Here is a 10,311-nt window from a genome sequence, read left to right on the forward strand (position 1 = left end):
AAAGCTAAAGAAACTGTGGATTCCATTTCTTTCTCTTATTACAATGTGTAAAAGATCAGAAACAAAATGGGGTTGTAAATATTTTGATATAAAATGATTGATGTTGATTTTACATCAATAAAATTATTTGCAACCCTGTTTTTTTCTCTGATCTTTCACGCTAAAGCAACTGTTTTGGCATGTTTTTTTCAATTAAAATGGGTGACAAAGGTAGATAAGGAAGCATATGGAAGAATTATTTGTTACTTAACTGAAAAAACTATAACACAAAGATATAAAAACTATATCTCAGTCACTTCAAACAGAAAAATATGAATTATACTCAATCTTCCCAACTGGCGATATAATGTAAACACCACTATTAATCTAGATTCTAGAAAATACTCCAATATTTAAAAAATGAGCAAATGCCTGCAAGCTTTTCTTAAAAAGTAAATGTAGGTTTGTAGGTACTAAAAAAAGTATTTATTTGAAAAAGTACTTTGAAGATACGTATTTTACATTCAGCATTTAAAATACAAAAGGGAAATCTATTTTCTATTGCACATTTGAAATAACAAATCCAAAAAGTATTTGTATTTGTATTTTGTATTTAAATACTTTGAGAAAACCATTTTGCACATCTCTACTCATTTCTAATCTTTTCTATCCACATTATCCTTACCATTCGCCTGTAACACCACGTTTTGAACTCTATTAACCTTTTCCGCCACGTCCACGTTTCACGTTTCGCACCCGTACAGTGGCTTGCAACAGACCTATACTTTTAAAAATCTCTTTCCAATTTCTAAATCTTTCATTAAGTATTAAAATAATCAAGTAATGTTGATCTAGTCGAAAATACTTCATTGTTTATTACACATTAATCAAAAAGTCAATTTCAAAAAAAAAAAGAATAATTGAGGCACTAACTTCGGCGTACTGTAACTGTGTCCATATTATTTTGACGATATTGATTTTAACAAAATTAATGCTAGGTATATGTAACAGTTTATTATTTACCAATGTTTCGAATTACAATTCGAAGAAGTTCGTTACACTGAGTTATTATACATACACAATGTAAATATCTATCTTAGAGCTCTAAAAAAATACTGAATCACATTTACTGTAATCACTAAAAGTATTTATATATTTTTAATTGGGACTATTAGCACACTGTACGTTTGGATATTTCCTTCATTTTTTCAATATTCTTTTCCAATATCTTGTAACCTGCATAACCATAAACTGCCTGGTATTCTGTTAGTGGTGTGTACATATTGGTTGGACGAATATACCCAAGTACTGTAAAATATGAAAAAAATAACAATTATTTATTAGAACTGTCGTTTGATAAGGAAAATAATAAGGCACTGTTTCGCAAGCAATGACTTTTCATAGCGCAATAAAACCCTCATTCAAAGATCCTGATAAACGTAGATACTGTAACATTCGTGGGTTTAACAAAATTAACATTTACGAAGAAAACTATTTATTTACACTAATTATTATTGAACTTAAAAACACTATTAAATTATTACTAAACTTAGGTAATTATTCTATTTATTTACACTACTGTTACTATCCACTGTTCTAATTATTTCACTTCTATCACTGTCAATTTATTTCTTAATTCACTTCTGCAACGGTCAATTTATTTCTTCCACATTTCGGCGATCGTCTCTTACTTTTTATACTCCCTTGCCTCCTTTCGGGAACATTCTCCAGCCGTCCAGAGAAGTCTCGTTTTCTTTGAAGGGTTTAATTGCTTTCACGGAACGCAGGTACGACACACACGTTTACAGATACGGCGCACATGAAGAAAAGCGCCCGCGGCTAGTCGGCGAATCAATAAGCCGTTCACACAAACGTATGCCCGATCACACACAATCACGCTCGTGTTCGCTACAATACAATATCCCTTTAACATGAAATTGTAAAAATATTGTATATTGTATGGGATGGGCTTAAAGAAATCTATAGACCAGTAACATCATTTTAAATTTACTTAATTTACCTTTTTTATCCAACGTGCTGAAAAACTCTGTCAATTAGGTAGGTACCTTATTTTTTAACCAGTTTTTGATTTGCGTTTTTACTTTTTACTTCTAAGTATTTTAAAATCGTGTTAATATCAGAGCACATTGATAACCTCACAGCTATTTGTATGTTCAACAGTTTTTCACACTTGTAGATATTTTTTACAGTTAGTAAAGTACATATGCAAATTGAAACAAAATACTCTAACAAATTTTCTTGGTAGTTCTTCAATTTTCTGGAATGCTCTCGCAATCCTTTTGTTACGGGGTCGCGTATGTGTCATTCGGCATATGATTTATGACCGTGCTATTGCTTTCAGTCCGTTTTATAGAATTGGCCCGCACTTGCAGATACGTTGGTAATAATATATTTTACCTTAAATCACATTTGTTATAATAAACTAAAAAGCTTAATCATTAAACTAGTGTCAATGGTCCTAAACGATGGGACTGCCAAAACCAACAAACTGTAGTTTCAATTTATCGTAAACTAGATTTTACCCGCGCGTTTGCTCGAGTTTATGTCTAAAATACGGGTCAAAGATCATATACGACCGCATAAAACTAATTTTTCTATCCCTCGGGAATAGTATTTTTTCATGAAAAGGTATGGCCTTTTCTGTGTTCTTGACAATGTGTGTACAATATTTCAAATTTCATGATGATCGGTGGAGTAGTTAAGGCGTGAAATAGACCATATATAAATCTAATTTTTCTAACCCTCGGGAGCAGTAATAGTTTTCTGGATAAAAGGTATCCTTTGTCTGTATCCTTGACAATATGTGTACAAAATTTCATTGATTGATCGAGTAGTTAAGGGGTGAAATCGATCACATAAACCTAACATTCCGATATCTCTGGATCAATATTATTTTTTTGGATAAAAAGTATCCTATGTCCTTTTCTATACCCCTGGTTATCTGTGTACACAATTTTATGATGATCAGTTGAGTAGTTAAGACGTAAAAACGTAACAAATAAACAAACAAACTTATATAGTAACATACATAATATTAGTGAGGATTAGGATTCTTTATTGCTTAATGTCTTATGGTTGTATTTACTCTACCCATATTTGTATTTATGTCAATCCGTCGAAATACTTAAAACTTTTTAGGATTTAGGTGTAAAATCATCTTGGCTTTGTTGCAGCATGCAGCACTTTGTGGGAAAAATTGCGAGGATTACGTTAAAGCAGGCAATATGTACTGGTACCTACAATCAATAAATTAATCGTCTTTTCTTATCGCTGGGTCAAATTGATCTGGTTTTCTTCTTTCCTGATAATTCCCAGTTTAAATTAAATGCTATTTGTTTAGAATAAAGTGAGTCTATTATTCTTGCAGTAAATGCACCATTTTTTTAAACTACGCCACATTTACTAATGATTGTATCAGTAATAACTTCCGTTTCATTTAGAAACCGTCTTCGTAAGCTTTATACGCTTTTGCTTTAAAAACCGTAATTTAATTTCTTTTTTAACCACGTAATTGAAGTGTTTTGACCACAATAAAAAAAAGAAAGTTAGAAAATAATAATGGTGGAAATATTCGAATACAAATTCAAGAATTATTTGAATCTTGAATAGAAAAATTTTCGATTGCGATAGTTTTTAATTTTAGAATTTCAAAGTAGGAATAATCAAGTGACGAAACACGCTTACCTACTCGTGACCTTCGCAACGGCTGGTACACAGACAGGTCAATTGCACACGTTACGATTAGTAGTAACCTGCATTTCGCAGTTACTATTCGATTGACAAAGCAAAAAAAAAATAATGTACTCGCATGCAGAATGACAGCTGTCATTTAATAATACTATAACTTCCCACTTCGATGTTAGTAATAATTACTTACACCTTCGGGATGTAGGCAGAGGTGGCATAATTTTTTGAGTTCTCGGCTTATAATATTCTCTACAGGTTTCTATCAATTGAAATTCCAAATCTTCGGCACTAATAGGAACTTCATCGCCTTTTAACACTAAAAGTAACGATCATTTTTTGTATGCAGCAAAATAATTCCTTCAAATGATTCAATAACGTTTCTTTTGAACAAAATTATAAAAGAAAGGATTTTTATCATACTAATAAAGGACAATCCATTCCGTCAAGGCTTAATGGGGAAAGACGGAAAAGAGATCAAATTTTGCGACATTATTTGAGAGGTTGCGGCAAAATTATAGTAACCAGAAAGTTCAAATCCATTACCGTAATTAGTTTAATACATTAGCTACTTCGAAGGAATTTAAAGACTTGACGGAACTTCCTACCTTAAAGTAATTTATTATTTTGTAGAACATTTGAGAATAATTTTATAAATTGTAGATTAGTCAAAATGTTGTTTGAAATTGAAATAAATTTTAAAAAATTAAACATTACAAAATCCTAAGCGACTTCAGGCTGTGAGAACCTATTTGATTCGATTAGCAGTCATTGACAAATAGTGAAGGGACCATTTATGAATTACTCCTTATTGTTATTATATAACTGTAGTGTAACTTACGTCCATGGCAATAGTCGACTTGGTATGTACTTAATATTCTTTTTCGGTACATTTCCTTTACCTTGGCTTGAGCAATTTTTAGAGCATCATCTTCCTAAAATAATAAGGTGAAAAAGATGATAGATATTAGGGTGCTTCAAACAAAATTCTTACCCCCTCAAATGTTTCTATTTGATGTAAAAAATCCACGCCAAACATGAGCTATATTAGCTATAGAAAATAATTGCAAGCTATTTTTACAAATTTCAAAATTTAGTAATCTTTAAATGGCTTAAACTAGTCTTTTTGTAAAGATAATCATACTTTGTCTTAGAGTTTTGTAAAGCTCAAAGACTCAACTTTGAGAATATGAAACGGTAATTTATGTGTAAATTCAATTTAAAACAAAAAGGGATTTTTCCTATGTTAATTAAATGGGAAACCAAAATAAAAATAGCGACCCCTTAGATTTGAGCTATAGGGCTCATGTTTGGCGAGGATTCTTTTTACATCAAATAGAAACATTGGAGGGGGTAAGAGTTAGAAAAAAAAATTAAAAATTTTGTTTGAAGCATCCTAATATATATACAAAATAATTTGTCATTACAGCAGGTACTACTGCTGTAAATAAGATTGACTAAAACGATACCTTCCACACGGAATTTTTCGTGTGGGTACAACTATTCACCGTACCTACATTATCTGCTGGTCCCTCTATGAGGCAAAGATTCTGTCGGATTACATATAACCATAGGCAAAAAGGTACTTAATGACATAAACACTCAAAAAGTAATTTTACTAAAATTGCAAGATGCCTGTCTCATTGTTTCTATAAAAATTTCATATAACTGTATCAGTCAAATCCTTTAGACATTTGTATTGAAAAGCTTTCAAAGTGTTCTGGTCAATTTTCTGGAGGCAGTTCGTGTGGTCACCCTATTCCCTATACATTTACGTCATTGAACTATTGCGTGCTTTACACTTATAACGATAAAGGCGCTGCTGAAGCACAAAGTAACAACTTTTACGAACATTTATAACAAGACGGAGAGTCTGAAAGTTTTTCTGATTGTGTGTTGTGAACTGTGATTGCTTACTTGTTCTCCTTCTTTAGCTTCTCCCAATGCCTTTCTAACAATCCATATGTCGCCTTCTGGTAAACTTTCTGCAAGTTTATCCGTCGGTTTCAAACTGAAACAAATTGAGTTATTTGTACGTTACAATAGTTTTAATCTTTATATTAGCTCTTCAGGGAAATTTAGCGTCTCCTCTTCTTAGTAATAACTGCAGTTTCTACCTCATGCAGGTAACAATAAGCGGATTTTTTCAATTAGCTATGAAAATCACAAAATTATAAGTAGGTACATTAATTATCGAATCCTAAGTATTATAGTTCATTAGTGGACTGAAAAGGTTAGAAGCGTTCGAAATGTGCTGTTACAGACGAATGATGAGGTTACCGTGGATACAGAAGGTAAGAAATGAAGAGGTTTTAGAAAGAATAAGAGAACAGAGGACTCTATCGAAGTCAATAAGAAATATGCGAGATATTAGGTTGATAGGACACCTTCTCAGGCATGACGGGCTAGTCAGAGACATATTAGAGGCAGAAAGAGGAGTTAGGAGGAGTAGAGATTGAATTGCTGTTCACAAATAGTTAAGGATGTGTGATCTAGTTTTAGGGAAATGCGAAGACCGTTTTAATTCGAAATATGAAGACTGGAAAAACTTTGGCAGTTGTTGTAGAGCAAACAAAATAGCTCAAACCTCAACGCCAAAACACGACACTGATGTGAACTCAGTCCCTGAAGAAGGTAATCGTGTTACCGAAAAGTGCTTCGGACAACTAAAGTGTCATGTTTTGGCGTTGGAGTTTCAGATATTTTTTTAGTTTTAGTTCGATTGAGTTGAGTCAAATTAGGAAGGCGATATCGTTTAACTCATTGGATATAATGATGATTTCTTCAAAAAAAGCTGCAAAACTGTAGAATCGTCAAGCTATTTAAAACTCTAATCACTATTTCAGTAAATGGAAGATTTAATTTAAAATGTAGTATTTTGTATTTATATACAGGGTAGTCCATTAAGCGCGCCTTGCTCTCTAGCGGTCTTGCTATTGAAATTGGGAGAAAATGTTCCCAATAAAAAATGTCCCTGGTCGAATCATCTATCTGCAGAAATTAATTTCAGAATTGGCAGACTTCCAAATATACCGAAAGTATACATCAGCTGCCTTATTTCAAATAGAACACCCTGTATGTTATTATATTTTTGAATTTTATCATTTTAGCATCGATTTTAATGTCCAGTTTGTTAAGCATAGTTTTTGCCTGCGCGGTATCTTTTTGGGAGTCATTTAGTAATTTCTAGAATATTTGATGTTTGTAAAAATTTTAATATATCCGCAATTATACTCGATAAAAAGATGCGGCTGTCGCTGTTTAAAAGAGCATGAAACGTACTTGGCTTTCCATCTAAAAATTTCTTTCAAAACACATTAAATAATTACACTAGTATTGTTTCAAACATCAATAATTCATTTTTTTTTCAAATGGGAAGCTACATTCATAAATTCTCTTTCGATTTTATTAAAACATATTAGGGTCTACGCTTGACGGTTTTCAAAATAATTGCGATTTGCATTATTATTTATTATTATTAAACAGATTTTGTCATGTTTATTGGAATTATTGATAAAATTACCTAAACTCACCACAACACAACACAAACAATTAATGTTATAAAAGATTGCCGGATATTAAAATTGATGCTGAATTCAAAAATGTAATAATATACAGGGTGTTCCATTTAAAATAATGCAGCTAATATATACTTCCGGTATATCCAGAAGTTCGCCAATTCTGAAATTAATTTCTGCAGATGGATGATTTAATCAGGGACATTTTTTATTGAAAACATTTCTTCCAATTTCAACGGCAAGAGAGCAAGGCGCGCTTAACGGACTACCCTGTACATATATATGATTCAGTTAGTTTTTGAACCAGCCAAGGACCCACTTAAACACTTTAACAGTAATATTAAGGTATATACGCATGCTTTGAAATATTTGTAGAAGAAAGCCTTCATCTAATAAAAGTATCATCTCCTATTTGCGTATTGTGAAGGTAACGCAATTTCTTATAGTAAGTACCGCGACAGACAGATTTATTTTATTTCTCGCAGCGACGTTTTGTTAAAGAAGTAAATGTGCTTCTTTTAGTCGATAAAGCAGGGATAGGTATGTTATCTGCCTTGACGTAACGATAAATTGCTCATCAACATATATACTGCTTTACCACTTTTCAAGTTTCTTGTACGTCCCCGAAGTGGAGTTAAATTGCTAATGTTCTTATCTTGCATCGATTTACCGGTTTCCAATAGTAGTGTAGAATAAATAACGAAGAAAACGTTAGCAGTAATGGAATGGCTAGAACAATTGGTGTTGATTGAACTATATACAGAGTGTTCGGAAACTATAAGCCAAAAGGTCAAAATGTACACATAAAAGATGTGGTATTTAGAATAAATGGGGGATTTCGAGGTTAAACAATTCTGTGGTTTCTTATTATGTACTAGCGACCCGCCCCAGCTTCGCACGGGTGCAATGCTGATACTAAATGTGTATATTTTTGTTTTGTTTAGATTATTATCGAGAAGGAAGGGGAAATCTTCAAAAGATACCCCCTGAACATACTAAATATACTACAGAATGTCTTTATATACAACATTTACAGTTTTTTGTCATCAGACAATACAAACCGGCCGGTACCGCCGCAACCGCTATGTTCCTGCATTTTAAATCTGTAATATCTTCGAAAATATTCATTTAAATTACATGCTGTACAGAGCCATATTGATGTATATTAAATGCACGATGTATTTGAAGTACTTAATTGGATAAGAATTAATGCTGTATTGCTTACAATCGCTTCGTAAATAAGTCATTATTTCTCATAAAAAGTAAAGGATAAAAAATGGTTATTGTGGGTTATCCCTAAGAGATAGCATATACCATCGCGGACTTTTTTGTAGACCTTTTTAAGATGTACAATACTGTAGTACATTATTTTGATCTATTTCGTAGGGTTCAGCCAGCGTTTGCAATGTAAGCGCAAAAATGTGTTTATTTACGACATCACATTAGAAACCTCTGTGTTTCCTTACTATATTATGCATGTATTGTATACATATAAAACCTTCCTCTTGAATCACTCTATCTTTAAAAAAAACGCATTAAAATCCGTTGTGCAGTTTTAAAGATTTAAGCATACATAGGGACAGACAGCGGGAAAACGACTTTGTTTTATACTATGTAGTGATATCTCACATCAATAGATACCAAATCGGTTTTTTTTTGAGCAATGTGCGTGAGTGTCAATTGTTAAACTACTGGTTGATTCCTTTCTTTTTATCAATTGTTTTGTTTACATGATAAAAATTGTTGGCTCATTGACTTTGAACTTCTTAATGGTCATAAGCCGTTGTGTCAGTGGATTCACATCTTCCATCTTATTGTTCAACCTTTTCAAGTCATTAGACGAGACTTTATGTAAGTGAGATGACTTTGACCTGTTGTTTGAGATTCGTTTGGTTGCATTCACTTAACGTTCGACTGCACATCAAAGAGAGCACTGCTTTGATCGATTTAGTATCATTTGGTGTAAGATAGGGTAAGGTCGGGTAAATCGTACCATAATCTAAATCGTACCACCGCTACTTTTCATATTTAGGATGCATACCGGCCTAATACTTGTGTTTGTGTGGTTTTATATTAAATTAGAATTGAAAACATTTCTTGTAGGGCCCAATGGTCTGATGGAGGGATAGAGGTAGACCTATATTAGATTACTGTTCGCAAATAGTTAAGGATACGGGTTGTTCTATCGGGTTGTTCGGAAAGTCATTTCGTTTTTTTTGTGGAAATGAAAGACGGTTTTCGTATAATAAACAAATACNTTAACGGACTACCCTGTACATATATATGATTCAGTTAGTTTTTGAACCAGCCAAGGACCCACTTAAACACTTTAACAGTAATATTAAGGTATATACGCATGCTTTGAAATATTTGTAGAAGAAAGCCTTCATCTAATAAAAGTATCATCTCCTATTTGCGTATTGTGAAGGTAACGCAATTTCTTATAGTAAGTACCGCGACAGACAGATTTATTTTATTTCTCGCAGCGACGTTTTGTTAAAGAAGTAAATGTGCTTCTTTTAGTCGATAAAGCAGGGATAGGTATGTTATCTGCCTTGACGTAACGATAAATTGCTCATCAACATATATACTGCTTTACCACTTTTCAAGTTTCTTGTACGTCCCCGAAGTGGAGTTAAATTGCTAATGTTCTTATCTTGCATCGATTTACCGGTTTCCAATAGTAGTGTAGAATAAATAACGAAGAAAACGTTAGCAGTAATGGAATGGCTAGAACAATTGGTGTTGATTGAACTATATACAGAGTGTTCGGAAACTATAAGCCAAAAGGTCAAAATGTACACATAAAAGATGTGGTATTTAGAATAAATGGGGGATTTCGAGGTTAAACAATTCTGTGGTTTCTTATTATGTACTAGCGACCCGCCCCAGCTTCGCACGGGTGCAATGCTGATACTAAATATATATATTTTTTTGTTGTTAAGATTATTATCGAGAAGGGGAAATCTTCAAAAGATACCCCCTGAACATACTAAATATACTACAGAATGTCTTTATACACAACATTCACAGTTTTTTTGTCATTAGACAATACAAACCGGCCTACCGGCCGGTACCGCCGCAACCGCTATGTCCCTGCATTTTAAAT

The 10,311-nt window shown here is 32.9% G+C and overlaps 2 protein-coding genes across 2 annotated transcripts in view; one reads left to right on the forward strand and one right to left on the reverse strand.

The window, feature by feature from the left end:
* The window catches only part of LOC108741892 (monocarboxylate transporter 12-like), a 266,895-nt gene that overhangs the window by 6,508 nt on the left and 250,076 nt on the right, over positions 1-10,311 (forward strand). The gene's annotated exons all lie outside the window — the stretch shown is intronic.
* Positions 999-10,311, reverse strand: part of LOC108741931 — a 12,314-nt gene continuing 3,001 nt past the window's right edge. The window contains exons 2-5 of the mRNA XM_018476908.2: positions 5,602-5,695; positions 4,526-4,619; positions 3,878-4,003; positions 999-1,287 (exon numbers count right to left, since the gene is read on the reverse strand). Coding sequence (XP_018332410.1) covers positions 1,151-1,287; positions 3,878-4,003; positions 4,526-4,619; positions 5,602-5,695 — 451 coding nt within the window. The 3' untranslated portion in view covers positions 999-1,150. The remainder of the gene's footprint in view (positions 1,288-3,877; positions 4,004-4,525; positions 4,620-5,601; positions 5,696-10,311) is intronic.

Source organism: Agrilus planipennis, unplaced genomic scaffold (assembly GCF_000699045.2).
Source record: "Agrilus planipennis isolate EAB-ADULT unplaced genomic scaffold, Apla_2.0 scaffold24, whole genome shotgun sequence".
Classification (NCBI taxonomy): domain Eukaryota; kingdom Metazoa; phylum Arthropoda; class Insecta; order Coleoptera; family Buprestidae; genus Agrilus; species Agrilus planipennis.